Here is a 23,940-nt window from a genome sequence, read left to right as displayed (position 1 = left end):
AAAATAATAACTCTTTTCAGTTAATATGAATACAAATACAAGTTCTGCCCTCCAACTCAAAAACTAGTACTAACATACTATACGGCGCCACTCGACAATACTCACGTACCCCCCCCCCTTTTTAGCCAATTCATTAAAAATAATAAATTACTAAACAATACGATCTCAATAAACTACGGAACAGCAGCAGGTCATCCACACATTTAAGTTCCACTGGTAAACTATTCCAAGCACTCGGACCGGCATGACGGATAGAAAAAAATGATCTTGTCGCTTGCGGAATCGGTCTTCGAAATTCTTCCAAATTTCTATTTCCATGCTCATGAACATCACCCCCACTCACAAACATTAACTTAAAAAAAACAGGAACACTACAATAAAGATAATTAAACATGAACTGTGTTTTATAAAATTTAAAAAGACCCGATACCGGTAGAATCTTCAGCGTCATAAACTCATTACGAACAGATGATCCTCTATTATCCTTACCAATCAAAAGCCTTATTGCCGAATTTTGTAGTACACGCAGGGGCAGAAGATGCGTTCCAAAAGTAGACGACCATACTGAAGAACAATATAATAGATATGGATGTACAATTGAAAAATACAATAATCTTAATATACTAGTTGGGAGAAAATTTTTCAGTTTACGCATAATTCCAACATTACGTGCAAGTTTCATAGACACACAATCAATATGATCTACAAAACTTAAAGTTTCATCAATAATAATCCCCAAATATCTAACACTCCTCTTCCGTGGAATCATTGATGCACCATTACTTAAATTATTCACCCATGGGTAATAACTTGGAGATCTGCTATAAATCAATAAACTAGACTTATTACAATTAAGTTTTAACCTATTACTTCTCATCCACCTTTCTATATTCTTAAAACCTTCTCGTAATTGCGACATCAATTCATTCTCAGTCCTACCACATACGATTAAATTCGTGTCGTCAGCAAACATAACTAGGGCTTTACTAGGTTTAAGTGCCTCTAGAGGAGGTTTAATAATAGTATACAACCCATCAACTGCACTTGACAAATCATTTATATAAATAGAAAACAAAAGTGGGCCTAGGGGTGATCCCTGGGGAACTCCACAATTTATAAATCTACTGTCAGAACGTGCATCATTAACCTCCACAAACATTGACCTTGAATTTAAGAATGATTCTAACAACTTCAAAGCATTTCCCCTAATACCACAATTTTCTAACTTCATTAACAAAATATCATAAGATACAGTGTCGAACGCTTTCGCAATATCCAGAAAAATTGATGCAACTTTAAGGTTATTGTCTAATGCATCATTAACATATGTAGTCAAAAACAACATTGCATGCTCACTAGAATAACCTTTTCTGAAACCAAATTGATTTTGATAAAAAAAACAAATTCTTTTCAAGATACTTTTCTAGCCTTATATATACTAGCTTCTCGAAAATTCTAGCAATAACTGGTAGCAGCGAAATGGGACGGTAATTACTTATATCATTTTTATCACCCCCTTAAATATTGGAACAATCTTCGCTCGTTTCAAACACTTTGGAAACACACCACTTTTAAAACAACCATTTATTAGTGAAACCAGTTGTTTAATAACACATTGTAGAACAAACTTTAGCACTCTTATAGATATTAGATCAACACCTGAAGCTTTATTTTTCATAGCCATTATTACTTCTGTTATTTCACTTTCCGTCACTTTAGTCATTAAAATAGAAGTATCACAACTGGGAGGAAGATATTGATCAAAAGTGCCATCACTCCTATCACAATAAATAGATCCGGCAACATTATTACCTACACTAGAAAAATAATCACACATCTGATTAGAAAGTTGAACTGGAGTTTGATCTGACTGAAGATTTGGCAACGTAACTCTTCTCTTGCCAATAAGAGGCCTGAGGAGACTCCACGTCTTTGCCGGGTTACCCTCACTCTTTTTAAATTCTTTAGCTAAATACTCAATTCTAGCCTTCCTCAATAATTTATTTAGAGCAACATTATACTTACGATAAATTTGCTGGTTTAGTACGCTTGCCTCAATTATACTCTTTTTATATAATTCATGGCGCCTTTTCATAGATCTAAGAAGACTACTGGTAATCCACGGTTTTCTTGCAGAATCATATTTACTCTTGTTTTTTTTTTACGCATCCGGCAATTTTCTCTTAGACTACTACACAATTGATCATACCACTTACAAAATTTAAGATCCGGATCACTTATTGCATTCAAAAACTCCCAATCCATACACTCTAATTCATTCTTAAATCGTACAAGAGAATCCGCGTCCACAGTCGGTCCAATTGGGCTCCAAAAACTCCCAGCTGTATAATTATGGTCCACTTCAGCAGAAAGAAACACTCCACAGTGGTCTGAAACATCATTTACCAGCACTCCTGGTTTCCAAAAATTCACGTTCGTGAATATATTATCAATTAAACTAGCTGACGTGTTACAAATCCTTGTACAAATATTTATACCTGGGAACAATCCGAAACTAGACATTAAATTTAACAAACTAGTAGTTGCACGATTACTAAGTACCATCATATCAATGTTAAAATCACCCGCTATGAAACTTGGGCAACCTGATACATTCAACATTTCCAATTGCTGCTCCAATAACTCTAAAAACTCTATCTCTGAAGCAGAAGGCGGCTTATACAAAATAAGAACCAAAAACTTGGATCCATTTCTACTTATTTCCAACACCATTGACTCAAAAATCATTTCACGATAAATGCAAATATCCTGTCTAGTCTTAACTGCAAAACCTGATTTAATATAAACTTTCGGTCGTTAGTAGCTATTTAGTCTTTGATGTATTACAGTTGACCATTCATGCTTCAGACCACTTTTCTATTTCTAAGATATAGAAAATATATTCTATTCTTAATAGATAGATAGATAGTGAGCCCGTACAAATCACTATCTTTATGGATAGTTGCATACAGTCAGAAAAATGGTGTTGAGGGTTAATAAGATTTTCTCCTTTGTTGATATAGACTATAACAAGAATGATATAGGTCCTAGGATAGTACACTGCGGAACCCCAGACTTTACTAGAAGATCACTCAAAGTAAACTCATTAAAAGTTATACGAAAAATATGATTTTTTAGAGAACTCCCAAGAACCTAACGTTGATAACCACAAATTCGGAACCCCTGGAATTTTTTCACACTCTATCAAAGGCATTAGCGGTAGTAAAAGATAGATGACTAATATCGCACCCTTGGGTCAGAAGCTCAACCCATATCTGATGCTGAGTATTCATGTGGTCATCATTTTACTGGGACCCATACTGCTTATAGCTGATGAGGCTATTTGATTCCAGATGCATTTAAAAGGATTTTATTCGAAATCACTTCACAGTCCTTACCAACGCAAGAAAGGAGAATTATTGGCCTATATGAGCCAATGCAGGCAGGGTCGCTCTGTGGCTTCGGAAAAGGGATGACATGGGCGGACTTCTACACACACGGGAAACACCTGGAGCAAAAGAAGATTTGAAAGAGGGATTAAAGAAACCTGCTAGTTCGGTACTACACTGTTTAATGAAAACAATGTCAAAAACATCTGCTTTTTATTTCCAATATTTATGAAATTTTCTTCTACCGTTTAAAGCAAATACACCTAAATGAGCCTTCATTCTTGAAACGGTTATAAGATAATTAAGTTTACTACTCTCTTTTTATCTCAGTGCCTTGAAAATGGAGGAACTTTTTTATTAGTTTTTGTTTTGAACATATATTTTTTGTTAAAACGTTTTGAAAGACGATCAGAAAGCAAATTTTAGTGTTTAAAGAGGGTTGGCAATCCCCATCATATGTAAGATAAGTTCTGTCCATTTTAAGCGTTGATCTCGTCCTTTATTTTTTAACCTGATAATTCTTGTCTGCTGATGAAATAGTACATTTAACCCAGTTAAAGTAGTAACTCGGTCACCTAGTATTGTAATTTAATAGATAGACTTATATATAGATAGATAGATGGATAGATTATATTTTAGATTTCAGGATCCGGGGATTTGATGTTACTTATGAAATACAGTTAAGAAGACTGACCAAGCAGCATTATTGGGATAGAACAGAAATTTACCTGGAAATGGGAGTAACCTATCAGTCCCATAATTCTAGATGAAATTACTGACAATGATAGAGACCTTGTATTATTATCGGCTAAATTGGAATAGGAATTTACCTGTAAATGCGAGTAACTTGATTAGTCGTATCATCAAGATTCGGAATAAGAACATAGGATTGTGTTGAATCGCTGAGGTCCCAGTAACGAACTCGATGGTCTGTACCACAGCTAAGCAGAAAACCTGAAGAATCACTTGGTGACAGTGTCATTGATAAGCCTAACGTCATTTGGTTTGAAACCTGTGGAAGAAACCATTATATTCATTTCTTATGGTACCAAGGGCAGTGAAAATTAAGCGTGATAGTTTGAGTTGGTTAAAATGATATTTACACAACCATGTCATAGGCAGCGCAACAGCGCTGCCTAAGAAGAACGATGTTGGCACAATGTATTATTATTTATTTTTTATGGTCTTAGACCAGGGCACTTCGTATCGAAGGAGTTGTCGTAGAAACTTTCATAAATGACTCATTCGATTGAAAATTGGAATGGCTAATGCCCTTTTTAATAGTCGAAAGTGATTAGAAGGCAACTAGCACCCCTTCCACGCCCACCATTTCCCCAAACACATCCAATCAAAATTTTGAGATAGCCATTTTGTTCAGCGTAGTTGATTTCCAGATATAAATTATGCTTTTGAGGAGGACACTCCCCCAAAGCCTTCAGGGCAAGGGTTGTAAGTTATCCCCTGGGGGCATATAAAGTTTTTATAGGAAGCTTAGTCGTAGAAACTTCAAATAGGGCTCATTCGATTGAAACTTCAAAGGGCTAGTGCCCTTTTTAATAGTCGAAAGTGATTGGAGGGCAGCTAACGCCCCCTCTCACGCCCACCTTTTCCCCAAACACATGCAATCAAAATTTTGAGATAGCCATTTTGTTAAACGCAGTTGAAAGTTCTGGAAACTAGGTCTTTCAGGATGACAACGCCCCCACAGCCCTCAGGGCAAGGGTTGTAAGTTATGCCCTGGGGGCATATAAGGTTTTTATAGAAAGCGTTGTCATAGAAACTTCAAAAATGGCTCATTCGATTGGAAATTCAAAGGGCTAGTGTCCTTTTTAATACTCAAAAGTGATTGGAGGGCAGCTAACATCCCTTCCAAGCCCACCATTTCCCCAAACACATCCAATCAAAATTTTGAGATAGCCATTTTTTTCAACGTAGTTGAAACTTCTGGACATTATTTCTTTGAGCAGGACATTCCCCCACCCCCTACAGTCTTCAGGTTAAGGCTTATAAATTATGCCCTGGAGGGCATTTAAGGTTTTTGTTGAAAGCTCTGTCGTAGAAAGTTGAAAAAGGGCTCATTCGATTGGAAATTCCAAGGGCTAGTGCCCTTTTTAATAGTCGAAAATGATTTGAGGGCAACTAACACCCCTTTCACGCCCACCTTTTCCCCAAATACATCCAATCAAAATTTTTAGATAGCCATTTTGTTCAACATAGTGGAAATTTTGGGAAATTATTTATTTAAGGATGACAACCCCCCCCCCCACCGCCCTCGGGGCAAGGGTTGTAAGTTATGCCCTGGGAGAATATAACGTTTTTATAGAAAGTGATGTTGCAGAAACTTCAAAAAGGACTAATTCGATTGGAAATTAAAAGGGCTAGTGCCCTTTTTAATAGTCGAAAGTGATAGGAGGGCAACTAGCCCCCCTCTCACGCCCAACTTTTCCCCAAACACATCCAATCCAAATTTTGAGATAGCCATTTTGTTCAACGTAGTTAAAAGTTCTGGTAATTGGGTCTTTGAGGATGACACCCCACCACAGCCCTCAGGGCAAGGGTTGTATGCTATGCCCTGGGGGCATATAAGGTTTTTTTTTTTAGAAAACGTTGTCGTAGAAACTTCAAAAAGGGCTCACTCGATTGGAAATTCAAATGGCCAGTGCCCTTTTTAATAGTCGAAAGTGATTTGAGGGCAACTAACCCCCCTCTAACGCCCACCTTTTCCCCAAATACATCCAATTAAAATTTTTAGATAGCCATTTTGTTCAAAGTAGTTGAAAGTTCGGGAAATTATGTAGTTAAGGATGGCAAACCACCCAGAACCCCAAAGGCAAAGGCTGTAAGTTATGCCCTGGGGGCATATAAGGTTTTTATAGATAGCGTTGTCGTAGAAACTTCAAAAGGGGCTAATTCAATTGGAAATTGAAACTTTCATAAATGACTCATTCTATTGAAAATTGGAATGGCTAATGTCCTTTTTTATAGTCAAAAGTGATTAGAAGGCAACTAACACCCCTTCCACGCCCACCATTTCCCCAAACACATCCAATAAAAATTTTGAGACAGCCATTTTGTTCAGCGTAGTTGGTTTCCAGATATAAATTATGCTTTTGAGGAGGACACTCCCCCAAAGCCTTCAGGGCAAGGGTTGTAAGTTATCCCCTGGGGGTATATAAAGTTTTTATAGAAAGCTTAGTCGTAGACACTTTAAATAGGGCTCATTCGATTGAAAGTTCAAAGGGCTAGTGCACTTTTTAATAGTCGAAAGTGATTTGAGGGTAACTAACGCCCCTCTCACGCCGACCATTTTCCCAAACATATCCAAATCAAAATTTCCAGCTAACCATTTTGTTCACCGTAGGTGAGTTCTTGAAATTATGTCTTTGAGGATAACATTCCCCCCTAAGCCCTCAGACCTAAGGTTGCAAGTTATGCCCTGGTCGCGTATGAGGTTTTATTGAATGATTTGTGGTAGAAACTTGAAAAAGGACTCATTCGATTGGAAAGTAAAAGGGCTAGTGCCCTTTTTAATAGTCGAAAGTGATTGGACAGCAACTAACCACCTCTCACGCCCACCTGTCCCCCAAACACGTCCTTTCAAAATTTTGAGATAGCACTTTTGTTCAACGTAGTTGAAAGTTCTGGAAATTGAGTCTTTGAGGATAACACCCCCCCCCCCCCCACAGCCCTCAGGGCAAGGGTTGTAAGCTATGCCCTGGGGGCATATAAGGTTTTTACAAAAAGCGTTGTCGTAGCAATTTCAAAAAGGGTTCTTTCGATTGGAAATTGAAAGGACTAGTGCCTTTTTTAATAGTCGATAGTGATTGAAAGGAAACTAGCCACCCTCTCACGCCCACCTTTTCCCAAAACACATACAATAAAATTTTTAAGATAGCCCTTTTTTCAAAGTAGTTGAAAGCTCTGGAAATTAGGTCTTTGAGGAAGACAACCCCCACAGCCCTCAGGGCAAGGGTTATAAGTTATGCCCTGGGGGCATAACTATAAAATTTTGAGATAGCCATTCTATTCCAAATAGTCTAATTATTATATAACAAGGGTTTTAGGGTCGTAATAAACCCTAGAGATTAGGGGCAAGGGTTGTAAGTTATTCCCAGGGGGTATTTAAGGTTTTTATGGAAGGGATGGTTGTTTAACTTCAAAAGAAGCTCAGTCTTTCTCCCTGAAAAAGACTATGTCAATATAAAACGAACAGAAATTAATTAAAAAAACTTTTTGCACAATGTAAGTTTTCAAAAAAAAGTAAAGAAGTCTATTAAACCAAAAATGAATAAAAACAGAATCAAGTAACCTACCAAGCATACAACTACCACAAGTCAGTATCAATAAGTAAATATAACCAAAAACAGACGGAAATTAAAATAAGTCAAACTCAAAACGAGCAGAAATTAATCTGAGTAGGGTTCTAAACCCTATACTTCCTAAAGCCAGAATATAATTTGTACTTTACTGAAGAAATTCTTTAAATGTTTTCACTTTTCACCAGCCAATATGTTATGGGAGTTCACCGTATTGAGACAGAAAAATATTAGAGGCCAGATTCTCACAGATCAGTGTATATTTATTCCATTCTTCCATTACTTGGAGTTTTGGAGTTCTTTACGTTCCATTATTTTGGAGTTCTTTACTTTTTTTTTGAAAAACTTATTTTGTGCAAAAAGCTTTTTTGACCAATATATCTTAGAAATTAGTATAAATTAGTAGCTCAGTTTTTAATAAAAAATACTTTTATATGCTGTTTTGTATTATTTAGCAGTAGCGAGTTTCCAATAAAAAAAGGGGAGGGGGAATCTACAAAAAAAGCTGAAGACACATAGCACCAAACAGCATAAGAAGGCATAGATTTCTTTGAATGGGATTATCTTTGGTAATCAACAAATTGTCAAGTCTAACTAATTAATTGTGCTTATTTATTTCTATGGTTCAACATGACAACAATGACGAAAATGGGGTACTGCCCTAAAAAGTTCATAATTTCTATTTGCCCTATTTATGCTGCGCTTAGGATACTTCTTGCATAGCCTACGTAAAGTATAACCTACATAAGTAACCCTACATATATCATTTACATAGACTGTACTTTCTTAAAAATGGGTACTGCCCTAAAAAGTTCATAATTTCTAAACAGCCAAAAGAAAGATCTTAGAAGATCGCGGATTTCAGGTATGAGTAAACCTAAGATGGATCAAGGGGCAGAACATGATTTTATTTTGATCTACTTGGTACTTTAGCATCATTTTGTAATTTCTATCACTGTTATCATCATCACTGTCTATTAAAAGGATTTTATCCCTATTTGAACTTTTATTTATAGAAAATAATATTCTTCTAAATATTAGAAAGAACGGAGCACTAGTATATAACGAATATGGCAACTCTAAAGGCATTATGTTACATGGTATAAAAATTATTGGAGGGAAAAAAATGAAAAGGGACATTTTTAACGATAATTTTCTTACAAAGGACGTTTTTTTGCATCCATGACAAGGCTGCAAAATTCTTGTTGTCAAGTCGAACTATTTCTGCAAGTTAGAAAAAGAGATACAACTCCGAATTTTTCGGCTTTACATCCAGAAGCCTTTATCAATGAAATTTTTTTTTTAATAAGACTGAGCAGTTAATAATACCAGAAATTAACATGAAAAGATTAGAAAAAAGCACAAACGCTAAACAAATAAATAAAAAAGAGAGAAGCTCAGATAAGAGAGATGACAAATGTGATTTTATTTCATATTTGTTTTTTTTTAATTGCGTTTGTATTTTTCTCAATTTTTTGTGTTATTTAATCTAGTTTTTTTCCCTTTTCTTAAATGAACATCTTATAATATGCAACACATCGGTATAATTAGATTTTGGGATAATTTTTGTCAGCTGTAAAAGTTTCATGTGGTTTGTTTTCAAAAAAAAAAAAAAAAATCAAGTTGAAAATAGTGAGAAAAAAAAAACAAAATAATTTAACCCCTGTAACATATGTAAAAAAAATTCTGAGTCTCATTGAGTGGAATTTCAGAATAATATATTTGTCAAATTATGTCGATTATTAATTTGGTCAATTTTTGCAAAAGTCAAGCGAAAAACAAGAAAAAAAAAAACAAAAAACAAACAAACAAAAAACAAACACATACACTAGAAAATAATTATCACCCGGAATCTGATTAGAAATTCTACATGACTCACTGAGTGAGAATAATAAATTTACAAGTTCTAAAATATAGATAAAATTCCTAGAAAATACGTTTCATTTCATTTCACCACAGCTTGAAAACTACAGATGACCGAATCGCATTTACATTTTTCTTTGGAGCAAGTTCTCTTAGCTACTCAAGAGCAACCAAAGCCAAAGGGGGAAATATTTTTCTTTGGCAGATCAGTGTAGTAATCGATCATATTTAAGGCTTTTTTCCATCGTCCAATTGTTCACTAAAAATGTCTGTTAACAATTTTTGTTACCTCGTTGAAACAGTAGCATTATATACCAAAATATTGTTAGCTAAGAATTCTCAGAAAAATATTTAACTGAATGCAAAATACAAAAAAGCAAACTTGGAAAAAAATTTCAGAGAAGCCTACTAGACTAGGCTATCGCTAAAGTAGGAAAATAATAAAAGAATTCGCTAACTCTAAGACATATTATCAGTCGTAGATTCTCTATTCACGTTTAGACCGTAAGACCAAGTCAACATGCTTTTGATGTATTACCAGCTTTTGAAATTTTCTCCATGAATAATTAGATTTGTTATAGAAATTCGCGAGAAGTTTATTGTTAGTTCACGAAAATATAGTTGTTATTATGATTGTTGGTAAATTTTTCTGATTGGCGGAAAAATTGCTTTAAGAAGGGGAAACTCACTTGACTCTGGGAGAGAAGAGGGGCATTTGAGGACCAGAAAGCTTGTTGTCGCGTCTTCGATTCCCAATCCCAAATCGATATTTCATTGTCAGCTTGAACTGATGATATGAACCAGGAACTTTGTGTAGGATGAGCCACAATCTTGCGAACTCGACAACCTATGCAATACCAAATTGAGTTTTTTGCATAAGAAATATACACGATTATACAATTGCCTTCCGGACAAACTTTTTTTTAGTTATCTTGAAAAGATTAGTTGAGGCAGGTTAAGTAAACTTTCGAGAATCGGCCCAAATATCAAATCTTGAAAATTTCTGAAAGTTTCATTCGTCTGACTCATCTGCGCATCTATTAAGTGGCGTTCAGGCACTGAATTCTGTCTCAGACTCTGTCCAAGTTTCCCGCTCAGAATGGTTGAAAGCTGAAAATAGGAACTATCAAGCAACATTTTCAGAACTGAAAACACCTATTTAGCTGACAATTATGAATGTGAATTTCCTATTTCTGAAAATACCTTGGATTTTCAACCATTCTGAGCAGGAAACTTGGACAGAGTCTGAGACAGAATCCCGCGTCTGAACGCCCACTTAGACACCGATGAAAATATATATGTAAAGCGACTATTTGCCCTTCATATCTTGCAATTTTCGAACACACTTATTTTGATATAAAAAAAGAAGAAATAGTAGAGCCATGTGAAAGCTAATTTTTTTTTTAAATCGGCCGATACATCAAATCCGGATAATTTTTGGTAGTTTCATTCAACTGGCTCAACTACTTACCTTTAAAATACTAAAGCAAGTATGCCCAGAAAGCGATTGTTTACCCAACATATTTTGGACGTCCTCGGTTTGAAATTGGTTTGAACTGCTAGCATAACTCGGCGGTGATAATTGAAAAGGCGACACGCATTTTTGTAACTTTTCAGAAGAGCCAAAAAAAATGGAAAAAAGCTTGTCGGCTGTGGTCGCTCTGAAGGATGAGGCTAATTGAGATAAAGGGAACATATTCCGAACCAACTTTTTATGTTTTTATTTTTCAGTGGTATAAATCAAATTCGAGTATTCCAAGCGAATTAAAAATTATTTCCATTTTATGGCGTATGTCTCCTTTTTCCTTGACAAAAAGGAAACAAATACGATAGGACAATTCTGATTGCCCCATTCGATTCCTCGTGCTGAGTTTACCCCTGACACATACATAGCTCATTTTCGACCGAAATGGCCTATGTCGTCCTTTTAATTATCACAGCCGAACTAGGATTGATCGCTGAGGTTCAGGGATTTAGTTCACTGGAAGCGTTTGAACTGACATTATTCTGAAAATAAGATGAAATATTTCTCTTTAGAAGTAAATGATTGTCTTCACCTATCCCATTGAATATACGTCTGAAAATGTTACCAGTGGACAAGGATCCATTAAAGGACTTTTAAGAGTAGAACAGCTCATTTTCAGAAGAAGTGGAAGCAAACTGTTTTAATTTTAGGCACGATGACCTTCTACCAGGAAAATAGATATGGCTACTGAACTTGGAAGGTTACCAAAACATCATCTAACGCTTCTTCTGAAAACGAGATTATTTTTCTCTAGAATTTTCTCGAGGTCATCATCCGCATTATCGGAGCAAAAGGAGAAAATGTGAAGCATGCGCACCAAACTTTAAAGTCCTAAATAACGCTATTGATCTCTATTTCTTTACCCTTCAGGCAGCCAATTGCAGAGGTACTTTACATTATTACAGGAGTACACAGGCTTTTTACAAAAGGTACGTTAGACGTGCTTTTAGTGTGACAGAAATCTCAAAAACTCTAGCTAAAAGACCAGAAGACTTCAATTTACTTTATACAAAAGTCGAGCCACATTATTGAGCTATACACATGGACTAGCTAGGAGAGGGGTGGGAGACAAATTCGCCATGTTTTTTGCATTTTAAATAAGCAATAATTGATTGATTTTTCCTCGAGGGGGGGGGGGGGGTCAAGAGCTATGGTCGAACTGAAACCTCGATAGCCCAATAAAAAAATCCATATCTCTTTAAGCCTTTGGAAAAAAAATGGATATTCCGATTTTGAAATACTAATTTCTGATTTTATTTTCGTCTTTGTAAACTTTCGATTTTGATGCCCTTTGCCTTTTAAAATTCATTTGCAAGTGTTTCTTGGTAACTGTTGCCCAGGGTTCATGGGTTCTAAAACCCTTACCAGGACTGACAGCGGAGGTCCATTTAAAGTCCATATTCAATCTAAAACTGTAGGTTCAACAGAGTAAATCGATTGGTTTATAAGACATTTACAATTTACCCGTCTAGTTTAAGTTATGAAATGCCAGTGAATAAAAAACTAAAGCATAAACACTGCACACTGAAAAGTATTTTCAGAGTTACAAGCCTTTGATGATTTAAAGAAACTAAATATCGTTTTAATTCAATTTTCTCTTCTGAAAACAACAAAGGTAACGAAACAATGTAGGGGTTTAACGAACAAAATATAATATAAAAATAAAAATAATAGAAAATACGGCCCTGGACTTTATAGTTCCTCCCGGTGGTGCTGATCTCTCATGGAACTTTAACCAGGAAGTGCAATGAAGGGTTAGGGGCCAGCCATCCTGTGCTTTCGCACACCCTTCCTGTATACCTTCCCCAGATTTCTTCCGGTACCCATTTAGAGCTGGGTCGACTCTGGCTGAGCTTACAGAGTCACCCCACTGACCCTCGTTCTAAATCAAATAACCAGCGACAGAAGGACTCGAACCGAGTACTGATGGACCAAGGATTTCAAATGTAGCGTGCCAACTACTACTATATAAAAACACCTGATACCAGTGCAAATTTTTTAATTGTTATAACTGTGATGATAGTTGTGAGCCCCAAATGGTGAGTAGAATATTCTTGCTTGATTTTTTTTTGAAAGTCAAAATATGTCTCATGATAGTGCCAATTTTCACCCATGTTTTGACTATCAGGTACAGGTCTATATTACTTCTTTGTTCTTAAACTCAAGTTTTACTAAAGCTTGATAGGAAGACAAGAAATCAGTTCTAAGAAAAAAAACAACTGAAAGACAAAAGTACAAGACAGCGAAAAAAAACGACCGTTTTCAAATCCTTTGAAGAAAAAAGGAAGGGATTATAGAACCATCTAACGAAGATTTGTCCAACTTTTTTTTGAGAAATATTGTCTCTTTAAAACTGGATCCATGCAGGGCTAAAACAAATTAACAAGGTCAGGGTTATGAATGAACTGAAACATAACCCTCTCTAGGCATATTGTTAATTCTAAAATGAAGCCGAAAAAACTTCGTTTCTATTTTACCTGAAAGGATTCTTTTTTATCGGTTTATTTTATACACTGAATCGGGATTGTCTAGCATCAATGGTAAATATGGAGATGACTTGAAGCATTTTTTTCTGTCAACAAATATACCAATCGATAAAGAATCAAAAACTGAATCAGGAACATTCAAGGTTGAATTCCAGATGCCACAGGGCCTGAAATTGCATCAAGATTATGCGATAGGGTCTACAAACAATCAAATAGAAGAAAAAAAGAAGAAGAATAAAAAATTTGTCAATAAGTATAAAAATTTTGGTGAGAAAGAAAGAAGAAATTTACCCCCAGTTATATAAGATTTTATCGATGTTTTTTACTGTTGAAGTTCATTTTCCTTAACAAGAAAGACACAACTCCTTACCCGTAGGGTGTTTGAAATGGACAACATTTAGATGGAATCGAAGGTCCCAGCATTCGTAAGTACCGTCACATGACCCGGAACCAAGCCAAAGTCCATCATAAGAATTGCAAAGACACGTAATAACACCTAAAAATAATCATTAAGAATTAAAGAAACTATAAACATGTGCCAAAATGTAAAGTTATAACAGCTGTTACTTATATTTCAATATAAATCAAGTAATTATGGAGAGTAATGTCTAAGGCTTGTGTTAAGACATCAAATTTGACTGAATTCTATTTTAGATGGGAAGAAGGAGGGAAAACCCATACCCAGTCTCCTGATATGACTTATTCCGAATAAATTTTTCTTGATTTTTAGATTGACACTGTTTTAGAGAGACAATTGGCTATACATAATGCCTTCGAGATCAGGTAAAATAAAAAAGGACACGTAATATATTGGCGGACTTCATCAATCGATCCAGTATGGGGAGACAACCATCGACGGAATTTTCAAATCGAAGCCAGATAAATCCATCCAATGCGCTATAAGAAGGAAAGGCTGAATTAACTTATGGTGAGATAAGGGTTTTGTGACTTTTCTTTAAGCTGGACGTTTTGAAAAACGTTAACAAGAAAGGAAGTAACGCCGAAGAACAACAGCAAAAGATACGAGAATGTTTATGAAAAACACAATACAAACTGATAAAATCTTGAAATTCCAAAAGAGGAAAGCAGTATCGGACCCCAGCACCCACTTCATATTTATCTTGAGAGAGGGTCTAATTATTTAAAAAGTGTAAAAACGTGCATCAATTTAGAACCTTTCCTTTAGGTTAATCCCTTCCCTAGTTCTCAATAAATACCTTTTTGGTATTTTTCATTGAAAGAAATCGAAAAGAAAAACGAAATCGCTCCCCCACTAGCTTTTGAAAAACACTTTTTTTTGTATCTCTAATAAAAATAAAAATAAATCTCTTTGCCACCCCCCCCCCCGCCCCAATTCTTACATTTCTGTCGTAACTTTCAAAATGTTTTGGACCCCTCTTATTCAAATTAAAAATGAAATCAGTTTTGTTTTTTCACCCCCCCCCCCGCCTCTGAATAACTCCTTTGGGTAGGATGCGAAAAGTGATTCAATTTAACAATAAAGATACCATAGTCCTCTTTACGCAATCTTAGCATTTTGCCACTAGTTTGAAAGTCCAACCCTTTATCAGCTTGAAAAAATAATTGCAAATAAAAAATACGTCGACAGACAAACAACACAAACCACACGGAGCCCTGGAAGAACAAGAAAGGATTTTTCAATTACTCCCTGTTCACAAATCCATATTCACTTACAATATTTTAAGAAAGAGCAGGTTGCGCAACGTACGCTGAGATGGTTCGGCCATATACCCCAAATGCCGGAAGAAACCCCCTGTCAAATCACCAACAATTTTAACCCCACGGCTGCCAGGATGGAAACAATTACGTGGTCGTCCAAGAACTAGTTGGTCCAATAGCCTACATCAGTTCCTAAACAAGACAGGAATAAGACCTGAAAATACATCCGCGGCTGCTCATGACCGTGTGTCCTGGGGGAGGATGGTGTCTGCTCTCTCAATGCTCGGGCCAAGTCGGAAGGAGAATTAAGTCAATCCTGCCTCCAAGTTACACAAGGATTCCTCAAATGCATGCCAATGATTTAGCATATTCAAAAATCCGTTACCATCTTTTAATGAATGTTTAGTCCCTGACCTACGCCAGAAATCACCAAGTCCCAGCAAATAATATTGCCAAATATGGTAGAATATTTTTAAAATGTTATACAAAAATAACTTACCATCCTTTAATGAATGTTTTAGCCTCCAAGCTACGCCCGGAGTTCTTAAGTCCCAGCCAATAATATCGCCGAATGTGGTAGCATATACAAAAATGTTCCCATGATTTGACGGACAATAAGACACATCTACAGTCCCACCTTCATTATTTTCATCTAGTTGACGGGACTGAGACATGATTAATCGAGAATTTTCAAGGCTAAAAAAGAAATGAAATATTTTTGGCAAAATTAGTTCAGTTCTAAATTATACGCCCACCATAGTTCTGACGAATATATTTGGAGCGACAGAGAAATCGTGAATTTTCAAGACTAAACAAAAATACTGCTCTTTAGAGAAGAAAAATTGGAGAAGAGATGAGAAGAAGAAGGATTTGTTGACAAAACACATATTAAGCAAAAAAACATTGTTACCTTCTCTAAAAACCAAAGCTTATCAATGGGAGAGGTAGAGAAAATAAAATCCTTAAAATAAAAAAAACATTTGACCACCGACAACATTAATACCATAACACTAAACAATAAATACAAAAAACATCATTTCTTTGCTTTCCCTCCGGGAACATCAAATCATCATAATGTGGTATGAGGCAATAATTTAGTTCTTTAGAAGTCTTAGGCCTGATGACGACTGTTGGGGTTCCACCCCTGTTTCTTTTCCTTTCAGATAAATGACCTGTTTTCGTTTTCTTAATAACATTTGCTTATAGTATAATTTTAAAAGACACGTTAAATTCTCATTGCTAAGTTAGAGGTGTCGCAATAAGTAAGCTTCGAACCAAGTTCTATTTTTGTACTTCCTGGTTTGGAAGTCAGTGAAAGATAAATCTAAGAGGTAGACTTGGGTTTGAATGGGGATGTAGCTGATTGGCTGGGCCAAGCGAAAGTCCACCCCTATGAACAGTTGTGTAAAAAATATTATTTTGTTTTAGTCTGCGCTTAGACCAAGTTCGGAGAGATATATTTTTATGTTGGATTATTGTGACCCTTTTGGAAGAATACAAGTAAGGTCTTTTCTAAAAACTGTGTACTAGTTTCCGTAACCCAGGCAGGGTAGGAATAGAGCTACGAGGTACCATCATTATTATATTGACAGGGAGGTTTGTTACCTCCAAGGAGAGAGTTAGAGATTTTCTAGCCGTAACCCAAGGCGGGTACATTTGGCTTTAGAAAGTGGCCTTTTGACGACTCGATCGCGTTATCATACCCTGGGACAGGGTATACTGTAAATCGGGTAGTACCAAACCCGATATTTGCAGAACCGAACCGGTGTGGTAGACGCGGGAATCACATTATAATTTGGGGCCGGGGCTTTCCCCTCTAATAAGTGGTGAAACCCGTATATTACCACGCCAGTGGCGTTGCGGCCTACCGGTATTACTGCCAGTGGCTAAATACTACGAACATTGGTGGGAGCCAGAAAAGGTCCTATCTGTAAATCCGATATTTACGGAACCGTTGGGGTAAGAGCTGGAATCCCACTAATATTTGGGCCGACAAGGGGTTCTCCCCTTTGAGTAAGTTGCATAGCTACTTTTTGCGCCATTTTCGCCTCAATAAGTGGCGACACCCGTATTTTCCCCCCAATAGGTGGTGGTAGCGAGAAAAGGAGCTATCAACAGCACTGATAGTAAAAGAATTCCACGTTTTCGAAGAGATTAGTTGAGTTAGCCTACATAGTGATAGTAGCCTATTTTGGTTACACATAAAGAAAAAAAACGGAATCAATTAATAGAATTATGAAGATCTATTATGGGCTGTGCCTCGTCAGATCATAATTGAAAAATTTACGAATCAATATATCGCGCAACTAATTAGTGTGCAAAAATATAAGGCTAAAATTGCTGCGTGTCAAAGCAATTTTTCTCGAGAGACCGAAAGTAAATGGATAAAAGAATTTTCATTTAGACTGAAAAGGTAATTTAAGTTAATGAAATTTTGAAATTATGTCGGACAGAGATGAGATTAACTCAAGACCGAGAAGGGCGAGTGAAGCCCATTGAAAAGAGAGAGAGAGAGAGAGAGAGAGAAGAAAGGGAGAAAGATATGAGACAACGTATATTAAATTTCATGGAGAAAGAGAGGATAGCCAGAGAGGTGGACGAAAGAAAGCACCTAGAATATAGGAAAAAATTGCAGGATGATATAGATTAAAATGAAAAAGATAGTCAAGCCAATGAAATACTTCATCAGGCCAGTATGGAAAAAATTGAAAAAGACAGTCAAGCCAATGAAATACTTCATCAGGTCCGTATGGACAAAATTGAAAAAGATAGACAAGAAAGAGAGAAAGATAGACAAGAAAGAAAGAAAGACAGACAAGAAAGAGAGAAAAGAGGGTAGACAGAGAACGAAAGGAAGAGGCTGATAGAAGAGCCAGAGAACAAAAGGAAGAGGCTGATTGAATAGCCAGAGAACGAAAGGAAGAGGCTGATAGAATAGCCAGAAAACGAAAAAAGGAGAATGATAAAATAGCTAGAGAGAAAGAAGAAAGATATCACCAAGAGTTTAAAGGAACCATGATAGGTCTAATTCCAGAAAGTGATATTTTATCGCAACTAACTTCTAGGCTGTCAGATAACCATAATAATTTGTCTAAGAATCAATCGCGAGAAAATGAAAATTACCAAACATTAAACACTTTTACGAGAAAATATATAACTTCGCTGACTACGGGGGAAGGTGGGCCGGCCCATAAAACAAATTGGGAGGCTGTGCCGCCCTATCGGAAAAAAAAGAAATGCTTGATACTCAAAATGATGATAATCTAGTAAAAATTGATTTCTCGGAGCCTTTTTCTAAAAATTGCCATAATAAAGAGGAGAAAGTAACCTATAAAAGAACGAATTGGGCTATAGCACATAATCAAGAATATATTGACGAGTTTCTGAAATCACATAAAATAGAAGGAAAATTAAACGGAAAATTGACCGAAATGGTAATTGACTCGGGAAGTGAGCAAACTTTTGTGGGAATGGACCTACTTAAAAAGACAGGAATAGACCATAAAAATAATATTGCAACAGTGTGTTATTATGGAGATAAGCACCAATGCCCGTCTGGTTAGGTAAGAATGGAAATTGCAAAGAAGGACAGTACGGTCCAGAGAAAAACGATAAAAGTAGGCTTAGTACCTACGCTAGCAGTGGATGTTTTAGTAGGAGGAGACTTTGGAGATATCGGAAGTCTCCTATCGTTAAAAGCGACTTCTTTAACAGTGGGAAAATTACAAAATTACACTACGACGGAAAAATATAATACTCCGTTAACTACGAGGAGAGGTGGACCGGCCCATAAAACAAATGGGGAGGCTGTGCCACCCTGTCGGAAAAACAAAATACTTGATACGCATGTTCGAAATATTGATAATCCACAGAAATGGGATGCAGAAGTAAACAGACCACAAAATACTGATAATAAGACGCGCGAGAAAGATTTTTCGGGAAAATTTCCCAAAAATGGAAAACTTGAGAACACCTTTAATGAATATGAGACGCTAACAAGTACAGGCCAACATAAAGCGCTGATTGTACCAGAGAAAAAGTAGAATAATTTTATTGTATTTACCGTTCGTCGGAAAGTTTGGGGAAATTTAGTACAATATGAAAAACGAAACGTCAGAATGCAGTTCCTATTTAATGATAAAATATTTGTTTTTGCGGTAAGAATAAAAAAGACTAAACGACAGAAAAGAAATATTAAACGGAGCTACAATGAAGTCATGCAGTCAAAGATGGTGGACACTGGAGTCCAAATCAGATTTAACGATGATTTAGTATTTTGCGCGAATGACAAAATTGAGAAAAGTAGAGATGAAAAGAGGAGAGTAAAAAAGAGACAAAATTTGGAGATTTTTCTTAATTACATTTGCTTATAGTATAATTTTAAAAGAGAGGTTAAATTCTCTTTTCTAAGTTAGAAGTGTCGCAATAAGTAAGCTTTGAACCAAGTTCTATTTTTGTACTTCCTGGTTTGGAAGTCATTGAAAGATAAATCTAAGAGGTAGAATTGGGTTTGAATGGGGATGTAGCTGATTGGCTGGGCCAAGCGAAAGTCCACCCTTATGAACAGTTGTGTGAAAAATATTATTTTGTTTTAGTCTGCGCTTAGACCCCGTTCGAGGAGATATGTTTATGTGGGATTATTGTGACCCTTTTTGGAAGAATACAAGTAAGGTATTTTCTGCAAACTGTCTACTAGTTTCCGTAGCCCAGGCAGGGTAGGAATAGGGCTACGAGGTACCGTCATTATTATATTGACAGGGAGGGTTGTTACCTCCAAGGAGTGAGTTAGAAATTTTCAAGCCGTAACCCAAGGTGGGTACATTTGGCTTTAGAAAGTGGCCATTTGACCACTCGATCTCATTATCATACGCTGGAACACGGTATACTGTAAATCGGGTAGTACCCAACCCAATATTTGCAGAACCGGTGTGGTAGACGCGGGATTCACATAATATCTTAGGGCCGGGGTTTCCACTCCAATAAATGGGGACACCCGTATATTACCACGCGAGTGGCGTTGTGGCCTACTGGTATTACTACCAGTGGCTAAATACTACGAACACTGGTGGGAGCTAGAAAAGGTCCTATCAGTAAATCTGATATTTAAGGAACCGTTGGGGTAAGAGCGGGAATTCCACTAACATTTGGGCCGACAAGGGGTTCTCCCTTTCGAGTAAGTGGCATAGCAACCTTTTCGCGCCATTTTTGCATCAATAAGTGGCAACACCCATGCTTAATTACCAATAACGACCGTCATGGATTTGACCATAATTTAGGATTTAAATCCTAAATTATTTGAACGGTTGAGTTTTAGTACGGCAGTGCAAAGATTGATATGGAGGTCTAGCCAAGGAAAACAAGGATATATATATATACAAGTTGATAAAAGACAAACATATTGTTTTTATCCGGTATAGTACTGTTGCAAAGTATGGGTCGTCAACTCTTTGCAGCTTCTGTGGTACATTAAGACCTGTTTATAGGCTAATGAAAAAATAAAATCAGTAACAATAGTTGACGAGGGAAGAGACAGACAGAGAGAGAGAGAGAGAGAGAGAGAGAGAGAGAGAGAGAGAGAGAGAGAGAGAGAGAGAGAGAGAGAGAGAGAGAGAGAGAGAGAGAGAGAGAGAGAGAGAGAGAGAGAGAGAGAGAGAGAGAGAGAGAGAGAGAGAGAGAGAGAGAGAGAGAGAGAGAGAGAGAGAGAGAGAGAGAGAGAGAGAGAGAGAGAGAGAGAGAGAGAGAGAGAGAGAGAGAGAGAGAGAGAGAGAGAGAGAGAGAGAGAGAGAGAGAGAGAGAGAGAGAGAGAGAGAGAGAGAGAGAGAGAGAGAGAGAGAGAGAGAGAGAGAGAGAGAGAGAGAGAGAGAGAGAGAGAGAGAGAGAGAGAGAGAGAGAGAGAGAGAGAGAGAGAGAGAGAGAGAGAGAGAGAGAGAGAGAGAGAGAGAGAGAGAGAGAGAGAGAGAGAGAGAGAGAGAGAGAGAGAGAGAGAGAGAGAGAGAGAGAGAGAGAGAGAGAGAGAGAGAGAGAGAGAGAGAGAGAGAGAGAGAGAGAGAGAGAGAGAGAGAGAGAGAGAGAGAGAGAGAGAGAGAGAGAGAGAGAGAGAGAGAGAGAGAGAGAGAGAGAGAGAGAGAGAGAGAGAGAGAGAGAGAGAGAGAGAGAGAGAGAGAGAGAGAGAGAGAGAGAGAGAGAGAGAGAGAGAGAGAGAGAGAGAGAGAGAGAGAGAGAGAGAGAGAGAGAGAGAGAGAGAGAGAGAGAGAGAGAGAGAGAGAGAGAGAGAGAGAGAGAGAGAGAGAGAGAGAGAGAGAGAGAGAGGAGAGAGAGAGAGAGAGAGAGAGAGAGAGAGAGAGAGAGAGAGAGAGAGAGAGAGAGAGAGAGAGAGAGAGAGAGAGAGAGAGAGAGAGAGAGAGAGAGAGAGAGAGAGAGAGAGAGAGAGAGAGAGAGAGAGAGAGAGAGAGAGAGAGAGAGAGAGAGAGAGAGAGAGAGAGAGAGAGAGAGAGAGAGAGAGAGAGAGAGAGAGAGAGAGAGAGCACCACAACACATGTCAAAGAACCTCCATACGACCATTTTTAGATACCAACAATAATTTATTCTAGATGGCTGTTAGTAAGGGGTAAGTTGCTATTGAACCGATTACAACTTCAGTGAGAGGGGTTAACAACAGGTACTGTCAGAATTAGTAACGTCGCACTGACCATGCTTTTGGCCAGAATAATTGACGAGAATCGCCGAAACAATTGGTAATATCGCATTGATTTGCAAAGGTTGGCAAAGTTGAATCAATGCCACACTCGACGAAAACAATAAGCAGGAATCACTGCAACGCTTACCTAAAAGCCTACATTAAACCCTTTTGAATTATACAATAACATATCCTTTATATTTTTGCCCTATGAATTGGAGTATCGGGGAAAACTTTCAGTATTTGTAAAGTACTGGTAGAATTAAAAAAATAATCTTTGGAGGAACGTTTTAGCTACGAACGATTAGCAACGCTGAATTGATCATGCATTTTGCGAGAATGATTAGTGAAAATAACTGAAACGCTAAGTAACATTGTATTGATTAGCAAGGATTAGCTAAGATGCATCAATGCTACGTCTGACGAGAGCCTTAAACAGGAATCGCTGCAATTTAAAGTAAAAAGTAAAGAATGGGGTATTAGACTTTACAGTCCCTACCGACAGTCATGATTTCCATTTCCTAGCCTTTCAGCCAGGAAGTGCAAAGAGGGGTTGGGGACCAGCCATCCTGTGCTTTCGAACACCCTTTCTGTTTACGTTCCCCTGATCTCTCCAGGTACCCATTTAGAGCAGGGTCGACTCTGGCTGAGCTTACAGAGTCACACCAATGACCCCCAATTCCAAACCAAATAGTCAGCGACATTATGACTTTAACCCCTGTCCACTCGGACAAAGGATTTTAAGTCTAGCGTGCTAACCACTCAGCTAGGACGGCTCAAAAATTAACAAACTTAACATTTTGATTTCTTTCCTTAGTAATACGTGGTAATCCTTGCTATAATAAGAGGATTACAGGAGCATCGATCATAGATTTGGTGGGAAATATTAGTGAAAATCACCGTAACGACTTGCAACATTACATCAATTAACAAAGTCTCATTAATCGCAAGTTCGATGAGAGCAGTTAGCAACAATCACCATAATGCTTACCTAAGAACTTGCATATGACCCTTTTCAGTTGCCAATAATAATTTATCCTTGCTAGCTGTTAATGAGGTGACAGGGTCACCATTGCATCGATCATACGTCTGACGAGAACGATTGGCAACAGTGTTAGCTTCAAATCGAATAGCATCAAATAGTTTAACAGTGCCATCTGAAGAAGCAGATGCAAAAAAGCTTGTATCTGGAATAGTTACTAGCCTGAAATTAAGAAACAGAGCTCTAGAGACTAGTTTATTAGGGCTAATTTTCGTCGCTGTCTTAAAAAAGAGAAAATAACGCACCCAGAATATTGGGAGATTTAGGAGTTAAAGTTCAAGAACAATAAAAAGAACTACAACAAAATGGCAATGGGAATAAACTATCACTAGGCTACAACTAGAAAATGCCAATCCTGAAGTAAAGTAGCTTTGAAAATTTGTTCCTTTCTTTATTTTATTTTTCTGAAGACTTTTTCGTTTCATTCAGGGTCACTGCTCAAAGTATTTTTATATCCACAGTGCTTTACTCTTATCCCACGTAAAGATAATTCTTCAGAATTAATTTTTAAATTGTGAAAACAGTTCCAAAGTCTGAAGAAAAAAAACAAGATTTTTCTTACGGGTCTCTTTCGGCATGGTCTTGACTTTGCCTTACTTGACTTAAAGCTCTTGCTCGGCAGCGTCGCCAGCATAGAGGGAACCAGACGTTAGCGCCGTTGGTCTTCTCCAGAGTGACCTGTTTTGGGCGAGAATAGGAGCTTCGCTGGGGTCAATTCCCACGCTGTGAGTCGATTGCGAATGGTATCTACTCATCTTAAACATGGTCTACCTCTTGGGTGTTTCCAGCCATTTTCACTTGTATCGAAATCAGATGTAACTTGTGTAGGTGTTTCATTGGGTAGGCGAAGTAAATGAACATACTAACGCAGTAAGTGGGACTCTAGCTATTCGAATAGGGGTGGTAACTTAAAGGACCGGAGGATATCCCCCCAATACATATTCGACAACGCCCAAGCAATGC

The 23,940-nt window shown here is 37.3% G+C and overlaps 2 protein-coding genes across 2 annotated transcripts in view; one reads left to right on the top strand and one right to left on the bottom strand.

The window, feature by feature from the left end:
• The window catches only part of LOC148953556 (phosphoinositide 3-kinase regulatory subunit 4-like), a 28,397-nt gene extending 4,665 nt beyond the window's left edge, over nt 1–23,732 (bottom strand). Inside the window, exons 1-6 of the mRNA XM_089088002.1 lie at nt 23,593–23,732; nt 22,927–23,139; nt 15,759–15,955; nt 13,950–14,075; nt 10,258–10,415; nt 4,220–4,401 (exon numbers count right to left, since the gene is read on the bottom strand). Coding sequence (XP_088944128.1) covers nt 4,220–4,401; nt 10,258–10,415; nt 13,950–14,075; nt 15,759–15,955; nt 22,927–23,139; nt 23,593–23,732 — 1,016 coding nt within the window. The remainder of the gene's footprint in view (nt 1–4,219; nt 4,402–10,257; nt 10,416–13,949; nt 14,076–15,758; nt 15,956–22,926; nt 23,140–23,592) is intronic.
• Nucleotides 23,733–23,739: 7 nt separating this feature from the next.
• The window catches only part of LOC148953555 (phosphoinositide 3-kinase regulatory subunit 4-like), a 28,518-nt gene continuing 28,317 nt past the window's right edge, over nt 23,740–23,940 (top strand). The window contains exon 1 of the mRNA XM_089088001.1: nt 23,740–23,757. Within this exon, the coding sequence (XP_088944127.1) occupies nt 23,740–23,757 (18 nt within the window). The remainder of the gene's footprint in view (nt 23,758–23,940) is intronic.

The sequence above is a fragment of the Artemia sp. Qi Xiang Cuo genome, chromosome 4 (assembly GCF_049724085.1).
Source record: "Artemia sp. Qi Xiang Cuo chromosome 4, ASM4972408v1, whole genome shotgun sequence".
NCBI classification, from domain to species: domain Eukaryota; kingdom Metazoa; phylum Arthropoda; class Branchiopoda; order Anostraca; family Artemiidae; genus Artemia; species Artemia sp. Qi Xiang Cuo.
This window is presented reverse-complemented; position numbering and strand designations above follow the sequence as displayed.